Here is a 21,035-nt window from a genome sequence, read left to right as displayed (position 1 = left end):
TGTGAAAAAAGTGCAGGGACTCCATTCCCACGCAATCCCGCAGGACTTGAGCCCTGGTCTTGACTCTCCTGCGTTCCAGGGGAGGGGTCGAGCGCGACACGCCACACCAGGGAGAAAGCCTTGCATCACTGTGTGGAGTTACATACAGACAGAACAGGAAGTGAGGATTTCTCAGAACAAATAAGGACATTTAAAAGCGAAATCGAAGGATGAGGTAAGTGAAGGAGGACTGCACTAAGGTAAAGGAAGCTATTTAGGAAAAACATTTTTTACCTTTACAACCCCTTTAACACGATTTTGTTCCCACTGTCAGTGTGAACCTGGGCTAAAGGAATGACATGTTATAATGTTTTTCTTTAATCTCCCAACGCTGAGGAATGTTGATAAAAATGTTTTTGGACAGCTCTGCACTTGTTACACAGAATCATGGAAATGCTGGATTAAGATCGTGGAGGGGGGGGTTGAATCGAGATTACGATACTTTACGAGATTAATCATGCAGCTTCTAGTGTGTGTGTGTGTGTGTGTGTGTATATATATATATACAGTGAGGAAAATAAGTATTTGAACACCCTGCTATTTTGCAAGTTCTCCCACTTGGAAATCATGGAGGGGTCTGAAATTGTTATCGTAGGTGCATGTCCACTGTGAGAGACATAATCAAAAAAAAAATCCAGAAATCACAATGTATGATTTTTTTTAACTATTTATTTGTATGATACAGCTGCAAATAAGTATTTGAACACCTGAGAAAATCAATGTTAATATTTGGTACAGTAGCCTTTGTTTGCAATTACAGAGGTCAAACGTTTCTTGTAGTTTTTCACCAGGTTTGCACACACTGGAGGAGGGATTTTGGCCCACTCCTCCACACAGATCTTCTCTAGATCAGTCAGGTTTCTGGGCTGTCGCTGAGAAACACGGAGTTTGAGCTCCCCCCAAAGATTCTCTATTGGGTTTAGGTCTGGAGACTGGCTAGGCCACGCCAGAACCTTGATATGCTTCTTACAGAGCCACTCCTTGGTTATCGTGGCTGTGTGCTTCGGGTCATTGTCATTTTGGAAGACCCATCCTTGACCCATCTTCAAAGCTCTAACTGAGGGAAGGAGGTTGTTGCCCAAAATCTCGCAATACATGGCCCCGGTCATCCTCTCCTTAATACAGTGCAGTCGCCCTGTCCCATGTGCAGAAAAACACCCCCAAAGCATGATGCTACCACCCCCATGCTTCACAGTAGGGATGGTGTTCTTGGGATGGTACTCATCATTCTTCTTCCTCCAAACACGGTTAGTGAAATTATGACCAAAAAGTTCTATTTTGGTCTCATCTGACCACATGACTTTCTCCCATGACTCCTCTGGATCATCCAAATGGTCATTGGCAAACTTAAGACAGGCCTTGACATGTGCTGGTTTAAGCAGGGGAACCTTCCGTGCCATGCATGATTTCAAACCATGACGTCTTAGTGTATTACCAACAGTAACCTTGGAAACGTTGGTCCCAGCTCTTTTCAGGTCATTGACCAGCTCCTCCCGTGTAGTCCTGGGCTGATTTCTCACCTTTCTTAGGATCATTGAGACCCCACGAGGTGAGATTTTGCATGGAGCCCCAATCCGAGGGAGATTGACAGTCATGTTTAGCTTCTTCCATTTTCTAATGATTGCTCCAACAGTGGACCTTTTTTCACCAAGCTGCTTGGCAATTTCCCCGTAGCCCTTTCCAGCCTTGTGGAGGTGTACAATTTTGTCTCTAGTGTCTTTGGACAGCTCTTTGGTCTTGGCCATGTTAGTAGTTGGATTCTTACTGATTGTATGGGGTGGACAGGTGTCTTTATGCAGCTAATGACCTCAAACAGGTGCATCTAATTTAGGATAATAAATGGAGTGGAGGTGGACATTTTAAAGGCAGACTAACAGGTCTTTGAGGGTCAGAATTCTAGCTGATAGACAGGTGTTCAAATACTTATTTGCAGCTGTATCATACAAATAAATAGTTAAAAAATCATAAATTGTGATTTCTGGAATTTTTTTTTTTGATTATGTCTCTCACAGTGGACATGCACCTACGATGACAATTTCAGACCCCTCCATGATTTCCAAGTGGGAGAACTTGCAAAATAGCAGGGTGTTCAAATACTTATTTTCCTCACTGTAATATATATATATATATATATATATATATATATATATATATATATGTATGTATGTATGTATATAGAGAGAGAGAGATCAAAATTAACTAACAAAAAACTGTTTACATTTTAAAATAAAAATCTTACTGGTAATATGTAAGGCCCCTTTCAATCCATTGGATCCATTTGCTCAGCGGGGGATCTCTCCGCTGATGACTGCTAAGCAGGTGAGCGACAGGTCCGTGTCCACTCTATGCAGAGCGGACGTAGCCCGCTCTAGTCTATGGGACATGTGTCCGCTGACATCCGCCACACAATAGAAGAGACCGGAGGGTTAGATCAGGTTCGCAAAATGCAAAAAAAAATTAAGTTTAAAACATAATTTACCTTCCTATCTATTTATTTACTAATGCTAGCAGCCAAAGGATTAAAAATAGTCAATGTTGACAGCGTCGAATGGCCTTACTTATGGGAGGTCCTGGATCGTTTCGGATTAGGTGATAATTTTATTAAGTGGGTACGTCTATTATATGCTGCCCCTACGGCCAGGCTTCGGGTGAATGGGGACCTCTCGGACCCCTTTTCTTTATATAGAGGCACAAGGCAGGGGTGTCCTTTATCACCCCTGCTTTTTGCACTGGCTCTCGAACCGCTTGCGGCGTTAATAAGACTCTCCCCTTCAATAGTTGGATTCCAGAGAGGTGACTGCATGGAGAAGATCTCGCTCTATGCGGATGACACACTTTTATATTTGGGGGATGTGGACACATCTCTAACAACGGCTATGGAGCTGATCCAGCACTTTGGCTCCCTGTCAGGTTTTTCGATTAATTGGGGTAAATCAGTCCTGTTACCTGTCGATGGCCCAATTGACTCTTTACCAGAGGCTGCAGGGTCCCTACAGGTGGTTAATTCTTTCAAATACTTGGGAGTCCAAGTATCAGCCAACCCACAGAAATATTTAGAGGAAAATCTTTTGCCCCTTTTCAAACGTCTGCAATCAACATGTAATACCTGGTGTAAACTCCCGTTATCAGTGATAGGACAAATTAATTTAATTAAAATGGTATGGGGTCCCCAATTATTATACATCATGCACAATTCCCCTCAATGGATACCTCGTCGCTGGTTTACAAGGATAGACTCCCTGTTTCGATCACTGATCTGGAAAAAGAAGGTTGCTCGCATTCGACTGTCCACATTGCAATATGATAAAGACCAAGGGGGGGCAGCGGTTCCCAATCCTAAATTCTACTTTTTGGCCTCCCAATTACAGCATCTGTGTGGCATGGGACGGGTAAACAATAAGGACTCCATTGACACGCTGTTACGAGTGGGATCCGGGGATGCGTCGGTTTTGGCGTGTCTGGAGGCGGGTTTTCCGCATCTGCCACGGGCGGCGCCCACGGTGATCCTCTTGGGTAAGCTGTGGGCCATGGTTAAATTAACTTTGGGTATCTCGGGATTTTTAGCGGACACTCCTCTGTGGGACAACCTGAATTTGACAGAAGTCCTCAGGCTTGAGGGCTTCATGTCGTGGAAAACGGCGGGGATTCAAAATATTGCCCAGATCTACCATAACAATATACTCAAGTCGTTTCAGGACCTACAAAATGAATTTGATCTACCTAGACACCAATTTTACAGATACCTGCAGCTCAGGCATGCCCTTCAGGCCCAGGGTCGGCTTTCTGTCCTTCAACTAACCAGTCATAGGCTGCTCACAGATGTATTCACTGGCAAAGATAAAAAAGGAATGATTTCTCAGATATACTCCACCCTTTTGTCATCCATACAGAATTCAGCGACTTTACCATGTAGAAGGGGCTGGGCGGAGGACCTGGGGGACATTGACGGGGAGACATGGGAATCCTGTTTACAGGCAGGTCCTTTGACCTCAGTTTCACAATCGCATAGACTGTCTCACCTGTTTCTGTTGCACAGGGTCTACCGCACACCCATTCAATTGTTCCGTTGGGGAAGGAGGGACTCCTCTTTGTGTCCCAAACATTGCGGAGAGGAGGGATCGCTTATTCACCTAATGTGGCGCTGCCCTAAACTGCACCGGTTCTGGAGGAGTGTCACTGAGGTTGTTTCCTCGGTGTTCCAGGTTAGGGTCCCATTGGACCCCATAGTATGTATATTGGGTGCAGTAGACGAAGAGGTTTACCCTCCTCCGGTAAATATTGCAGTGATCAGGCTTTTATACCTAGCAAGGAAACAAATAGCTAGATTCTGGTTGTCCCCACATGTTCCAACCAAGAAACAATGGATAGACCAAGTGAACCTTATAATTGTAAGGGAGCATTATACATATCAGCACAGAAATGCCTCTAAAAAATTTACATCCATTTGGCAGCCCTGGTTGGAGACACCTGGATTGGCACCTCCGAGACTAATTATGACTCGGTTGTTGCAGATGTAGGTGATGTTCTCCCCCCGGGTCTAGACTCTGTTTGCATATGGTACTCTATACCTCAATGGGCATTGTATTTTGGATATGAGAGTTTGCATTACTGATGGGCAGCAATTATGAATATCCGGGCAGACTGTGGAAAGCAGAATCTTAGATGTGGCCCGTTGGCCTAAGGTTTGATTTAATGGGGGGCGAGGCGGTTTATCGCCCACCCGACACTTTGCTGCTTTAGTTTAAAAAAATATCTGGTTTATGTATATTTCTTGTGCCTCAGTGCTACAGTGTGTAAGGAACTTGTCTTCATGTACTGGTATTCTGTACACTTCTCATGTATGTAGATCTATATTGTTTGTACCTAAATTTTATTTTTTGGCACAATAAACCATTTTTCTGATTTAAAAAAAAAAAAATAGTCAATGTTGATTGAAAGAGTGAAGTTTCGGCTTTAAATTGGATTTTCAATTGGGTATTAAAACAAATAATTTGCAGTTTTTTTATTCACTGGAAATACCGATTCCTAATTTCACCTTCTGTAAGGCTGCTAAGGAAGGGTGAACACAAGCCACATTTATTGAGCAGATGGCTTCTGTGTTTTCTGAAATGACATTGGAGTGTTTATGCGGTCAGCTTAGATGCAAATTGCTGGTTGACTTTTTTTAAGGGATAAAACAGAACCGGATTTTCTTGATACAGGAAGAGTAGTTATCGTAGCCAGAAACGGCCTCGATTTTCATAAGTCATGTGACATTATGTCCTCTCCGGTTAGATGGCCATCAGGCTCTGGGCATGCCTGCCAGGATGGAGGGGGGATATTTGAATATCTTCCCCTGGGTGTATTAAACGGAACATGCAAAGCTCAGCAGACAATGCATCTGTGTGGAAAGAATGAGGAGATAAACAAATCGCAAGTAAACTTTCCAGGCGCTTGCTGTGCTGATGAAAACTACGAACTGTGCTTTTCTGGGTGCTGCTGGAGACTTGAGAGCTTGTGAAATGACACAGGAAGGGGGAATGGCAGTAGTTATATAGCGCCTATGTACTTCATAGTACTGGTGCTAGTCAAATTTAAGTATAGATCAGAGTATAGTTAGACTCTGATCCTGATTGTTAGGTGTGAGAATAGGACCTCTGTCTCAGCTTGGCTGTGCTGTGGGTCATTCTGCAGTATTTGGGTGTTCTTCCAACCCCGGTACTGCAGGTGGCAGCAGTGGAGTCGAGGTTTGGGTGCTCTTCCCAGCAGCCAATCAGGAGGCTTTGTCCTTGCTGTGCATGCTGGGGAGGGGTATTTATGGGACAGACCCCATTGTTTCTGTGTTCTTCTTCATTCAGTGTGGCACCCACCTTTAGGGTGGCCACATCACGGCGCCCCGGCGCTATGGCCTACCGGGGCGTGCGTGCCACGCACTGTTCCTGGTTCTGGGACCATGTTGGCCTGGAGCATCTGAACCAGCGATGGGGATCCAGTGAGCAACTGGGTTCCCTCTTTTGAAGATCCCAAGCTGTGTGCTGTTTAGTGGGGTGTCGGTCTGAGGAGCGCCATTGAGAGGCTGGCGGTCCAATAGGACTTAGGCGAAACCACCGGGGATCACAGGTAGCCAGACACTGCGGGATTGATCACCTGTCAGTCGGTACCTGGGCGACAAGTTGAAGGAGATCCAGACGTAACTCAACCAAGGAGGCATATCTCCAAGAATTCTACCCAGAGGGGACCTGTAGCAGAGGTATCTTCTGAGGCTCTTTGAGAGGGGTCTGTGGCAGAGACTTTCTCCTAAGTTCAAGTTCACCAAGGAGGGTCTATGGCAGAGACTTCATCCTATAATTGTCCGAGTGATACTCCGGCTGCTAGGTCAGTGAGAGAGGCCTGTCCGGGTACACTGAACCCGCTCCGGCGGGAGTGACGCAGAGAAGTGTTGTGTTTGGGAGCAGGACCTACCCATCATTACGCCTGAATCTGCTATCCTTCCTCCTTTCAACTTTACTTTCCTCACCGCAAGTTTATTGTTTTTGCCCGGCTGGGTAATAAAGAGCACAGCAAAAGAGCACCTGTCGTGGACATTCCTTTACTTCTGTTTATGCACATACGCATCACTCGCCCCTAGAGAATTCGGAGGAGCCACAAGGTAACACGCCGCCCAAAAAATCCAGCAGCTCCAATGGAGGTAATGCTACAGTTACTATGAACAATTCTAAGGGTTGTTATTGGTTGGCATACCTACTGACCAGCTGAAGTCTCAGAATGAAAGTAACACGTCTACCAGACAAGTGTAAAGCTGTGGTTTTTTTTCTCAGTGGTGTCCCTGAAGGACTTGCTAACTTGGCTCTCCGTGTGTGTGTCAACACCTGCTGCATTTCCTACAAGTAATGTCGCCGACAACGACGCAGAGTATAGGAATAGGGCTACAGCATGGTAGGAGAAACTAGCGCGTGACACTGAGATTAGCCACTAGGGTGGAAGGATTAGAGGAGTGCTTATTTCTCAGGTTACCTATTGACCTATGCTATAGTATAATATAAGCACAAGGAAAGAAGGGTACCGGCCACAGCTCTGTGCTAGAAGTCTATATCCTTGGTTGGTAACTTAAAAGGTACAGGAGGCCTGAAGGCTTGGCAGGGCTACTTGTAATATTCAGTATACAGTATGTAATACTATGGAAGACTGTAAGATTATGCAGAGCTATTTGGAGGAGACGGTCAGACATCGGACCTATTTGGAGGAGACGGTCAGAGACATCGGACCTATTTGGAGGAGACGGTCGGAGACATCGGACCTATTTGGAGGAGACGGTCGGAGACATCAGAGCTATTTGGAGGAGACGGTCGGAGACAGCGGACCTATTTGGAGGAGACGGTCAGAGACATCGGACCTATTTGGAGGAGACGGTCGGAGACAGCGGACCTATTTGGAGGAGACGGTCGGAGACATCGGACCTATTTGGAGGAGACGGTCGGAGACATCGGACCTATTTGGAGGAGACGGTCGGAGACATCTGACCTATTTGGAGGAGACGGTCGGAGACATCTGACCTATTTGGAGGAGACGGTCGGAGACATCAGAGCTATTTGGAGGAGACGGTCGGAGACATCGGAGCTATTTGGAGGAGACGGTCGGAGACATCGGAGCTATTTGGAGGAGACGGTCGGAGACATCAGAGCTATTTGGAGGAGACGGTCGGAGACCTCAGACCTATTTGGAGGAGACGGTCGGAGACCTCAGACCTATTTGGAGGAGACGGTCGGAGACCTCAGACCTATTTGGAGGAGACGGTCGGAGACATCAGACCTATATGGAGGAGACGGTCAGAGACATCAGACCTATTTGGAGGAGACGGTCGGGGACTGCCGGCCCATTGGAGGAGACGGTCGGGGTGTGTAAACTGCAACTGTTAGAGCTCACTGTCAATACAGTCCATTTGCAATCAATACTACCGCTACTGGGGTCTGCAAAGGGCCACGTAGCAAGCACCAGTTGGGCACCACAGTCTGGATCTGGATCAGTCTGGATCAACAAGGAAATGACTACAATGGCAGCCAAAACTGTTTCTAATGGAACATGCACCCGGTCTATTCTGTGTTTTGCTCTCCTACACTGCAGCTTGGTCTTATGCAGCATATAGAAGTGCAAAATGTTTTCCTGTGTATTTCCATAAATATGGGCATACATTGTCTGGTAGAATGACATGTTAAACTGCTACAAGTCTCGGCACTGATACAGTAGCTTGTCTAAGCAGAAGTCTGTTTTTAGCAAATTGTGTAGTGATACAAGTGACCCACCACGTGAGTGAGAAAATTTCATAAATATGTCAACATGTAGCAAACAAGTAATTAGTACTTTCCTGTACAAACAGGGCCAAGCTTCAAGGGTGATAAAGTTCAGTTCAGCCCTTACAGGATGCAAGAATCGTCTGTTTCTATTTGTGTGGTTCCACTTGAGAAAACATTGTCCTGCCATGCGATGTTCAGTGTTTGCAGCAACTACAAAACCATGCAGAGCTTGTATCGCACCCGTCCTGGTTTCTTGTGATGCTCGGCAAACTCCAACAACCTTTTCAGGTTCATTGTGGTTCAACGTACAGCCAGCAGCCAATATATTTTTCCCATGTGAACTTCATGCATGCCTAGAAAAGTGTCAGTGTAACCCTTTCAGGTATTACCTCTCGCAGAGATTGCAGTACTTACCATGACAATTCCTTCATCTGCTTTTCTTTCCAGAAGTGCAGCCCCATCTTTTGTTCACCCATCATCCAGGGACACCATTTACTTCTGGTCTGAGATGACCCAATCATGTAAATTCTGGTGCCTGCAGTTCTTGGCATGTTCACAAATCTCCAACACAGATTGTCCTCTGTGCAGCCTTTCACCCAGGCGTGTATTTAGGTTTTGTGCTGCCCTAGGCTTGGTGAAACTCACACACCCCCTACTTTATATATGACGCACCCCTTCCTTTTTAAGACCCGCCCTGTAATTTTCATGGCATGAGGACAGAGGGACAGGGTGGGATGAGGACAGGGTTGGGATGAGGACAGGGGGACAGGGTGGGATGAGCACAGGGGGACATGGTGGGATGAGCACAGGGGGACATGGTGGGATGAGCACAGGGGGACATGGTGGGATGAGCACAGGGGGACATGGTGGGATGAGCACAGGGGGACATGGTGGGATGAGCACAGGGGGACATGGTGGGATGAGCACAGGGGGACATGGTGGGATGAGCACAGGGGGACATGGTGGGATGAGCACAGGGGGACATGGCGGGATGGGCACAGGGGGACATGGCGGGATGAGCACAGGGGGACATGGCGGGATGAGCACAGGGGGACATGGCGGGATGAGCACAGGGGGACATGGTGGGATGAGGACAGGGTGGGATGAGCACAGGGGGACAGGGTGGGATGAGCACAGGGGGACAGGGTGGGATGAGCACAGGGGGACAGGGTGGGATGAGCACAGGGGGACAGGGTGGGATGAGCACAGGGGGACAGGGGGGGATGAGGACAGGGGGACAGGGGGGGATGAGGACAGAGGGACAGGGTGGGATGAGGACAGGGTGGGATGAGGACAGGGTGGGATGAGGACAGGGTGGGATGAGGACAGGGGGACAGGTTGGGATGAGCACAGGGAGACAGGTTGGGATGAGCACAGGGAGACAGGTTGGGATGAGCACAGGGGGACAGGGTGGGATTGCTTTTTCGCCGCCCCCCGCAAAGTGCCGCCCTAGGCCTGGGCCTTGTCGGCCTAGGCCATAATACATCTCTGCTTTCACCTTGTCACTTGCTACAGAGTTCCAACGTGGCAGTGTGTTAAGTGAGACTGTTAGAGATCGCTGTCAATACAGTCTATTTGCAATCAATACTACCTCTACTGGGGTCTGCAAAGGGCTACATAGTAAGTAACAATGTGCTGTGTGTTGCTGATGGGCCACAATTTGGGCACCACATTCTAGATCAACAAGGAAATGACTACAAGGCCAGCAGATATTGGGTTTCTCATGGAACATGCACCGTGTCCATTCTGTTGTAGCGTCCCCTTACTTTCAGTATGGGCACTACGCTAAAGTTAGTGGGGAATGGGGGAGTTATTTTGCTCCCATTCGCAATTTGCTAAATTGGGACTTCTGTCGTTCCAGAAATGTCCACTGGGTCAGTCTGTGCTCCAGGGATGCGATGCCATCCCTAGCCGGCAGTTGGCACCAGAGGGATTCTGGCAGAGCAAGTTTTCCCCAGCAGCCAATCAGAGGAGTTTTCCCTTGCGGGGCATGCTGGGGGAGAGTATATCTGTGACAGATGTCATGTGCTCTAAAATCTTCATGGGGTCCCGGTTCCAGGTGCGGCATCCACCTTTAGGGTGCGCGCATCCATGGACCCCGCCAGCGTGGCCCACCTGGCCAAATTTGCAGGCTACGCAGAACCTCATCCAGAGGTGAAAAGGGACTCCAGTGACTTACTGGGTCCCCAGTTCTATTGAGAGGATCCCAGGCTGGGTGCCGTTCGATTGGGGGGTCGGCTTGAGGAGAACCCGGAGGCAGGTTGTCCAACAGGGCTCGAACGAACCAATCGGGGATCTGGTGACTGGAATGCTGACAGGTACGCTTTGCTGTCATCCGGTGACCTATGCTAAAACTTACTGGGAGGATTCGCTCAAATCATCCATCTAGCTCACTTAAAGTAATTGGCCTGTGGCAGAGGCCCTAGAGCCAGGCCTGTGAGAGAGACCTGTTCCTCCCAGCAAATCTAAAGTGACACCTCGGCTGCCAGACTGGTGAGAGGGGTCTGTCCGGGGGCACTTCACCCACTCTGGCTAGAGTGGCGATGAACCACAATCTGATACTACGGAGAACAGGACTGCTCGGTTCATATCCAGGCCTGACACTGCAAGGTTCTCTCTTTTCCTTCATCAACCTTTCCTTTCCCATTTGATGTTAATGTTGGCCTGGAAATAAGGCATTGGAAAACCTTTATACACTGTCTGGACCTTCGCTCACTGCTTTGTTTCTCCAACTGCACCCCTAGACTGCATCAAGGTAACTTAGAACGCCGATCCCAACAACAAATCAGCAGCTCCTTCAGGGGTAGCGCTACACTGTGTTTTGCTCTCCTACAATGCAGTTTGGCCTAATGCGGCATATAGAAGTGCAAAATGTTTTGTGTACAGTAAAACCTTGGATTGAGAGTAACTTGATCTGAGAGTGCTTTGCAAGACCAGCAATTTATTTTTATATAAATTGTAACTTGATAAACTAATGATATCTTGATATACAAGAAGCGTTGCGTCACAACTGTGTATAAAAGAGAAGAGAAGCGCCTCTAAGTGTAGCAATATGGTTACATTTAATAAAGGTACAACATTTAGCAACTCAGATGTGCCTGTTTAATCGTCCACCATGTAAGTATGCAGGCATCCAGGGTAAAGCTGTCCACATCCTCCGCACTGCCATCCCTTCCACTCTGCCCTCCATGAGCGGCTCAAGCCTCTTTCAGATCGCTTTACTGCAGGGTAGTCTTCCCAGTCAAGATTGCAGACCGACAGCGATGAGAGCCGGCGGTGCCGAGATGGTCTATGTGGACAGCTTTATCCTGGATGCCTGCATACTTGGATGTGCCTGTTTTAATCATCAACCATGTGAGTTGCTAAATGTTGTACCATCAATAAATATAACCATATTGCTACATTTAGAGGCGCCTCTCTTCTCTTTTATACTCTGTAGCTCCTGCTGGATTTTGCTTCTAATTCCCTTATGGATGCTTCCATTTGTGGATAGACATTTTATGGTTGCTATAATCTTTTTATATGGACTATAAACTGAAGGACTTATGAATAAATGCTTGTGGAACAAATCATTTGAGTTTTCATTATTTCTTATGGGGAAATTTGCTTTGATATATGAGTACTTTGAATTACAAGCATTTATTTCTGAACAAATTATGCTCGTAAGCCAAGGGTTTACTGTATATTATGAAAATTGCACCAGCTGGTTCCTTTTTACCTATTGCCCTCCCCTGACCTTTAGTGCAAAACCACAGAGACTGTGTAAAGGGTCAGTTGATGACGATTTCTGTGAACCATATGAAATTTGGGGTATTGAAACATGTGCTTACTTTATCTCCTTGCTGCAGTAACCTACCCTCCCAACCGTTGGCATCACCAAGTTCCTGTACAGCAAGCCTAGAACTGGAGCGCAGTGGCGACTGGTGAAGTTTTAGAATGGGGGGGCGCAAGGCCCCGCCCTTTTTGACTCCTCCCGCTTCCCATAAGCCCCACCTTTTATAGAATCCACCCACACCCCCAAGGGTTGCAGGCTCGATCCCGGCGGGGTCCTTTCATCCTTCCGAGGTCGGTAAAATGAGTACCATTGAGTTGAATGACAACCATTATCAGCGCTTAGACACAGCGGCAACGCTGTAATTGGCGCTATATAAGTGTGAACATTATTATTATTATTACGAGGCTTAAGCACATGCAGCCAATCGGCTGCAGCACTGATCATTGTATACTGGTAGTGGGAGAGTCCTGCTGTCAGAATACAATGACACAGCGGGGAGGGTGCCCTCATCCTCTTGGAATGTGTGGATGGGGGAATTGGTTCAGTTTTTCTCAATCAACCTGCTAGCAGAATGAAGAAAACTGAGCTGTGTATGGCCAGCTTTATATTGTAAGCTCCTTGAGGGCAGGGACTAATGTGAATGTACAATATGAACACTCGTAATCCATAGCCAAGAACACACGTGGGGAGGTTTTACTAAAACTGGTGCAGTGGAGTCTAGTGTAGATGTGCATAGTAACCAATCGGCTTCTAACTTCAGCTTGTTCAATTAAGCTTGTTCAATAAAAACTGAGAAAATTGAGTACTGTCCATGATACTAAATGTTCTCTGTCACAATTGCACTAATACGGCTACAATCACGTCAAGTACAATAAAAACTGAGGGCCAGATTCACATAGAATTGCCCTACGCTGCAGCGGCGTAACGTATCCCATTTACGTTACACCGCCGCAAGTTTTCAGCGTAAGTGCTTGATTCACAAAGCACTTGCCTGTAAACTTGCGGCGGCGTAGCGTAAACCCGCCCCAGCGCAAGCCCGCCTAATTCAAATGGGGCAGGGACCATTTAAATTAGGCGCGTTCCCGCGCCGAACGTACTGCGCATGCTCCGTCCCTAAAATTTCCCGACGTGCATTGCGCTAAAGGATGTCATTGGTTTCGACGTTAACGTAAATGGCGTCCAGCGCCATTCATGGACGACTTACGCAAACAACGTGAAATTTCAAATTTTGACACGGGAACGACGGCCATACTTAACATTGGCTAGACCACCTAGAGGGCAGGTTTAGTTTTACGCCGCGTATCTCTACAGAAACAACGTAAATTTACAGCAACGGGCAAAGCGTACGTTCGTGAATCGGCGTAACTAGTCATTTGCATATTCTACGCCGTCCGCAATGGAATCGCCACCTAGCGGCCGGCCTAGAATTGCAGCCTAAGGTCCGACGGTGTAAGTCACTTACACCTGTCGGATCTTAGGGATATCTATGCGTAACCTGATTCTATGAATCAGGCGCATAGATACGACAATCGTATCTCAGAGATACGACGGCGTATCAGGAGATATGACGGCGTATCAGAAGATACGCCGTCGTATCTCTTTTATGAATCTGGCCCTGAAAGCCTTATTGGTTTCTTTGCAGAACTGCATCATATTCTGTGTGCACCAGGTTTAGTAAATCTCCCCAACAGTTCCTCCAAAGAATACATTCCTAAGACCTAATAATAGAATACTGGTATATGATGATGCATTGTAGACACCCAGCAGATGTTCCGATTTCACTCGATAGCATTCATGGATGGAGCTTTGATTGTAGGTTATTCTTATTATTTTGAATGGTGTGCACCCAGCATATGTGGGTGGGGCTTTGATTATAGGGTTATCATTATTTTGAACGGTGTTTACCCAGCCTATGTGGGTGGTGTTTTTTTTAATCATGTCTTTATTTTGTTGTTCCTTCTAAACCAATGTTATTGTTTAATGGAGCATCTGGTGTCCACCCCGAGTGAGCTGTCACATAGAGGGCCACAGCTGACTCCCAACTTGTGACATCAGGTAGTCTAAAAATGGCCTGTCATTAATACGCACAGACTGATCGTCAAATTAGTCACATTCAGATCAGTACAGAATTGTTGGCCATGATTGTATTTTTTTTTCTTCTGCTAGGAATAGTGCTAATTGTCATGAAAATATAGTATTATCTGCTGTGATGGAATATATTTGGTTTTGGGGTTAGATGGACGTAAAGGGTTACATTTGGGAAGTTGGGATTAGGAGCTAGGTTCTTGTAGGCTATAGGCTGTAAAACTTAATCTCAGTGCTTCTGATTTCCTTTAACCTTTTTGCAGCCACATCTGGTCTACGTGGCTGCAACCTCTTTTGTATACTTCTCTGGTATACACTCCACCCATGGCTGCATGTCATTTCTCAGGGCAGGTTTCCTGACAATGACAGTAAATGGACGACACCTGCATAGGGTTTAAACAGTCACTTGTATCCAGAGCTTTTTGTCTCAGAAAATAGGTGCAGGAACTCAACCACGACCCCGTTCAGATTTCAAAAACAGTAGAAGGGTCTTAAAGGGGCATTAAATACCAGGATTGCATTACATACAGAGTGCAGAGTTCAGGGGGTTACACACAGAATGCAGAGCTGTGACTTGTACACACAGAAACCAGACTTCTGTGTTTACAAGTGATTGTGGTGAGCAGGCACCAAAGGGTCTGAGCCAGAGGTGGTGGAACTGAGTTCCCCCTAAAAAAAAAGCCCTGCTTGTATCTAACAGAAGCCATGTGCCAGGGAGACAATGCAGGGGAAGAAACAAGAACAAAAAAGCCGCGCCAATGCAGGGGAACAACTAAGAGACAAGTACAGAGTTTTGTCGATTATAACAGGAAGTGTCTTAAGAACCTTCATGGCAAGATCACCAGGGATTGTACGAATGAAAGCTGCAGGTTTAAAAAGACTTAAAGTGACATTTGAAATGGCATGATCATGTTAACGATATGATTTTTATTGCTTGATTGGGTTTACATCTACCTAGCATAATAAATCTACTAATACCATAGTGTATATTCTATCCTATAGCAGAGTTCAGTGATACTTGATAATGACCTCTGGATTTCACCAATTTCCTCTTTCACAGTAGAGATGCAAGAAAGGGGTTTCGATGGAATTAAAAATTACTTTTGATATAATATACCATGTTAAACCACAATAGGTGGTTTTATTCATTGGTGTTATATCTGCTGCAAAATGTGTTATCAGTTTATTGCACATGCAAAGTCACTTCTTAAATGTAAGCGGTTCCTTTTCATTGCAATGATAAGCATGTGACTTGTATTCTACATAAGCTGCCTAGAGAGATTGCTGTCTGTGCACCACTGCCAAGCATTATCTGGTGTAATATTCTAATACTTTCTGGGAGATCTGTGGAAATTTCAGGTGCAGTATAGGGTTTCCACTGCTTGATAAGCACAGTGTCAATGTTGTGAAAGCTGAACTCTCTAGGTTAAGCAAATATTGTCTGAGAGGTATGTATATCATTACTTGAATATTAGTGTGTTTTGTGTATTTCTTCCAGATCTGTGCAATAATCAGGGCTTTTTTTCTCAGAGAATAGGTGCAGGAACTCCCTCCTTCTGTCACCTCTTGTGTCCACCCCCTACCAACCTCCAAGCACCATTCCTTGGTTCCACCCCCTACCCACCTCCGAGCACTATTCCTTGGTTCCACCCCCTACCCACCTCCCAGCACTATTCCTTGGTTCCACCCACTACCCACCTCTGAGCATCATTCATTGGTTTCACCCCTACCCACCTCTGAGCACCATTCATTGGTTCCACCCCCTACCCACCTCTGAGCACTATTCCTAGGTTCCACCCACCTCCGAGCACCATTACATACATTCAGATCTGGAGGTGCCGGAACTGCGTTCCCCCGTGTTCCTGCTGAAAAAAAGCCCTGGCAATAATCCAGTATGAAACTTTACCTGTAATACAGACCGGTCATTGCTGCTTTCTTTCGTGGTGCAGGGTGACTGGTCTTGTCTCCACCCCCTCCTGTAGTTTTCTTGCAGACGGCCTGTAGTGGGTGGGGCCCTCTGGGTCCCTCCTACAACTCTGCTCAGGCACAATGCCACTATTACTTTACAAGGTATTTATCTCTGGGTCTGTATAGGCATTTTGTGCTCTCAAATGGGATTTTTAATCTTGAATCTAACAGCTGCTGAAATTCTTTTCAGATGACTTATAACATCAATTCTTTACACACACACACACACACACACACACACTTGTTCTTATAAGTTTACACACCCTGGCAGAATTTATGATTTTTTGGCCATTTTTCAGAGAATATGAATGATAACACAAACTTTTCTTTCACTCATGGTTAGTGTTTTGGCTGAAGCCATTTATTATCAATCAACTGTGTTTACTCTTTTTAAATCATCATCGCAACAGAAACGACCCAAATGAGCCTGATCAAAAGTTTACATACCCCAGTTCTTAATACGGTGTTTTGCCCCCGTTAACATCAATGACAGCTTGAAGTCTTTTGTGGTATTTGGGGATGAGGCTCTTTATCTTCTCAGATGGTAAAGCTGCCCATTCCTCTTGGCAAAAAGCCTCCAGTTCCTGTAAATTCTTGGGCTGTCTTGCATGAACGGCATGTTTGAGATCTCCCCAGAGTGGCTCAATGATATTGAGGTCAGGAGACTGAGATGGCCACTCCAGAACCTTTATTTAATTTTGCTGTAGCCAATGACAGGTCGACTTGGCCTTGTGTTTTGGATCATTGTCATGTTGTAATGTCTAAGTATGTCCCATGCACAGCTCTTTGGCTGTTGAATGCAAATGTTCCTCCAGTATTTTTTGATAACATACTGCATTCATCTTGCCATCAATTTTGACCAAATTTCCTGTGCCTTGTAGCTCACACATCCCCAAAACATCAGCGATCCACCTTCGTGTTTCACAGTAGGAATGGTGTACCTTTCATCAAAGGCCTTGTTGACGTTTACAGTTGTGGTAACGTTTACAGTTGTGGCCAAAAAGCGAACTTTTGGTCTCATCACTCCAAATGACTTTGTGCCAGAAGGTTTGAGTCTTGTCTCTGTGCTGTTTGGCGTATTGTAAGCGGGATGCTTTGTGGCATTTGCATAGAAATGGCTTTCTTCTGGCGACTTGACCATGCAGCCCATCTTTCTTCAAGTGCCTCCTTATTGTGCATCTTTGCATCTTGAAACAGCCACACCACATGTTTTCAGAGAGTCCTGTATTTCATCTGAAGTTATTTGTGGGTTTTTCTTTGCACCCTGAACAATTTTCCTGGCAGTTGTGGCTGAAGTTTTAGTTGGTCTACCTGACCATGGTTTGGTTTCAACAGAACCCCTCATTTCCCACTTCTTGGTTAGAAATTGAACACTGCTGATTGGCATTCTCAATTCCTTGGATATCTTTTTATATACCTTTCCCCGCAGAGCCTTTGACAATTATTTTGCTTTCCCCATTACTCGGAATCCAGAAACGTCAGTGCAGCACTGGATGAAAGATGCAAGGGTCTGTCAGGAGTCCAGAAACTCAGAACTTTTTACACACATACACACACATCACAAGCAAACAGATCACAGGTGAGGATGGTTACCTTTTTAATAGTCATTCAAACCCCTGTGTGTCAACTTGTGTGCATGTTATCAGGCCAAAGTCCCCAGGGTATGTAAACTTTTGATCAGGGTCATTTCCACAGTTTCTGTTGCCATTATGGTTTAAAAAGAGTAAACACAGTTGATTTGATAATAAATGGCTTCAGCCAAACACTAACCATGAGTGAAAGAATTTTGTGTTATTCATAATCTTTGAAAACGGCCAAGAAATCATAGATTGACATCTGCCAGGATATGTAAAATTGGCACAACTGTATATTAGGGGTGCAACGGATCAAAAGACTCACGGTTCAAATCGATCCTCGGATCAGAGGTATCGGATCGTTTTTCGGACTGCCAAAAAAAAAGCACCCCCACTGTAATATCCACATCTCTCTCCCCCACTATAATATTCACCCCCCCCCCCCAAAACCACTGTAATATCCACATCTCCCCACTAATATCCACATCTCACCACTGTAATATCCACATCTCCCCCCTACTGTAATATCCACATCTCCCCCCCCCCCCCCACACTGTAATATTCACATCTAAGTAGCTATTTAGCCAGGATGTTTCACATACAGATAGCAGTTAGGGGGAACACAAAAAATGTCTTTGTAAAAATATAACCCTTTTAAATGGGAGGCAGTAAGCAAACCATAAATAAAAATCATCTTAAAGTTACTTTCAGGGTAATTTTACAATAAAAATAACTTTCAGAACAGTTTCCTCTAAATAGGGGAAGCGCATAGAAAGGGAGTTGGTGAAACTTCTGGGTGTGTGTCGCTCTTTCATTCTGTCATCCCTGAGGTTCGGAGTCACATTGCTTGGTGTTTACATTTTGACTATCCGTATAATTGAACACCTGCCACGGTCGGCCAGCGTTGAAGTCTGTTTTGGTAAATAAGGCAGATTGTTCCGCAAATATGTTCAGTAAATATGTTCAGCATTATTAAAAGCAGGAGAGCAGTCTGTAAATGTTTTGTATGCTGTGCGCTTGCCATCTGATAGCTTCATGTGTTGATTCTGTGTGTTTGTCTACAAACTCCTTTTAAATTTAAAGGTGAACTCCCCCATGTAACCTGCTTATCATGCAAGTAGATCTGTTATTTTTCCACTTCCTGTAAAAGGGTGACCGCTTAAAAATTGCAAAACCGTGTTGTCACTCAGGGGACAGATGTGCACCGATCCCATGCAGTTGTGTGAGAATAGCGCATGAATATTCACCATCTCCACACTGATCCTCCTCCCGGGCCAATCAGGAAGCTTTTCTTTAGACAGGTCACCTAGACTGGCTGAAAGGACAGGCGATCCTATTGGATGCCTGGGAGGAGGGAGGAGCCGCATGACAGAATCGGCTGAGGAGGAGAGGACGCGGGAGCCGCCACCTAGATGGGGTAAGTGCTGGGGGGCGGTGCCACTGGCCGACCTGGGCGGCGGGGGTGTATGGTTACTTGACGCCCCCCACATAAAAAGAAAGACAGCCACCACTGGCTGCTTCGTTCCTCCATCAGCATGAATCACTTCTAACAGGTTTTCCTGACACCGAGACCAATTTTATACACATAACATTAGAAATAATAATTTTATACGGTTACAAGAATACATTTTCCCCTGTAGATCATGGACTACATGGCTCTACAATGATGTTTGAAATGTAGTGACTCTAAAAATGTTTACAAATAAAAACATATTCACCTTTAGGTTGATTCTCTGACAGGTCCACACGTGTGTCTCTGGGTATTCAGACTGATGATCGCGGTCCTGACCATCCTGTGATGGAAAAAACGTTCTCAAAGGTAAGCCATGGGCTGAAGGCATTATACAAAAGGCATGGCTTTTATAAATATTTTTTATGTTTTAGTACCAAGAACAACTTTCCAACATTTGAAATATCTATCGGTTTAACCAAATTAAATAATAATGCATTAAAAAAAAAATATTTTACCTCTTCCAGGTTGTTGCTAGTTGAGAGCCTTTACTTAACATCTTCGCACCCGCGATCCTGTATTTTATTAACCTTTCTAGCAACAGTAATTTGTTTTAATAGAATTTATCTACTTTTCATTGTGGAGGTCGGGGGGGGCACACCTATTTGTGCTCTTAGTCCTGACCGTATCTGGTCTATTTTAGGGACGAGCTCAGGTGTGTTTTGGTTCCTGAGTCCACATAAGATATGTATTAATGCGGGTTCGGGAATGCCTCGGCCGCTTGATTGGCAGTGTGCAGTGACCGCTTTCTGTTGGGAAAGCTCAAGTGGATTCAGACTGGAATTCAAACATACACAAGCTCATCCCTGATCTACAGCAAAAACTTAAGAATGAGTTGATGTAGGTGTTGATCATGTGATTACCATGACTGTGAATTCATCATAGTGATCACATGTTGTTTGTTTACAAACAAACCTGTAAACAGCATCTGTCACTTTCACGTAAATTTGTGTGTGTGTATATGTATATATATATATATATATATATATATATATATATATATATATATATATATATATATATATATATATATATATATATATATATATATATATATATATATATATATATATATACATACATACTTTATTACTAAAAGTATTGGGACGTCTGCCTTTTGATGAACTTTCATGGCATCCCAGTCTTAGTCAGTAGGGTTCAATATTGAGTTGGCCACCCTTTGTAGCCATAACGGCTTCAACTCTTCTGGGAAGGCCGTCCACAAGGTGTAGGAGTGTGTCTATGGGAATGTTTGATCATTCTTCCAGAAGTGCATTTGTGAGGTCAGGCACAGATGTGGACGAGAAGGCCTGGCTCGTAGTCTACACTCTAATTCATCCCAAAAGTGTTTTAGCGAGTTGAGGTCAGGACTCTTTGCAGGCCTGTCATGTTCCTCCACCCCAAACTCACTCATCCCTGTCTTTATGGACCTTGCTTTGTGCACTGGTCCAAATCATTTGGTGGAGGGGGATTATGGTGTGGGGTTGTTTTTCAGGGGTTGGGCTTCCAGTGAAGGGACCTCTTAAGGTGTCGGCATACCAAGACGTTTTTGACAATCTCATGCTCCCAACTTTGTGAGAACAGTTTGGGGATGGCCCCTTCTTGTTCTAACATGACTGTGCACCAGTGTACAAACGGGGTCCATAAAGACATTGATGAGTGAGTGTGTGGTGGAGGAACTTGGCAGTCCTTAACCCAATAGAACACCTTTGAATTGAATTATAGCAGAGACTGCAATCCAGTGAATATAATATAAAATGTGTGATGGGGACACACATATACACACACACACACACACAATATTTTTTAGTAAA

General features: G+C 45.2%; 1 protein-coding gene across 1 annotated transcript in view; it reads left to right on the top strand.

Annotated features, from left to right (window-relative positions):
• The window catches only part of IRAG2 (inositol 1,4,5-triphosphate receptor associated 2), a 165,836-nt gene that overhangs the window by 75,260 nt on the left and 69,541 nt on the right, over window positions 1-21,035 (top strand). Inside the window, exon 14 of the mRNA XM_040345416.1 lies at window positions 19,452-19,530. Within this exon, the coding sequence (XP_040201350.1) occupies window positions 19,452-19,530 (79 nt within the window). The remainder of the gene's footprint in view (window positions 1-19,451; window positions 19,531-21,035) is intronic.

This window comes from Rana temporaria, chromosome 3, assembly GCF_905171775.1.
Source record: "Rana temporaria chromosome 3, aRanTem1.1, whole genome shotgun sequence".
Classification (NCBI taxonomy): Eukaryota; Metazoa; Chordata; class Amphibia; order Anura; family Ranidae; genus Rana; species Rana temporaria.
Note: the sequence above shows the minus strand (reverse complement) of the source record. Positions and strands in the feature narration are given on the sequence as shown.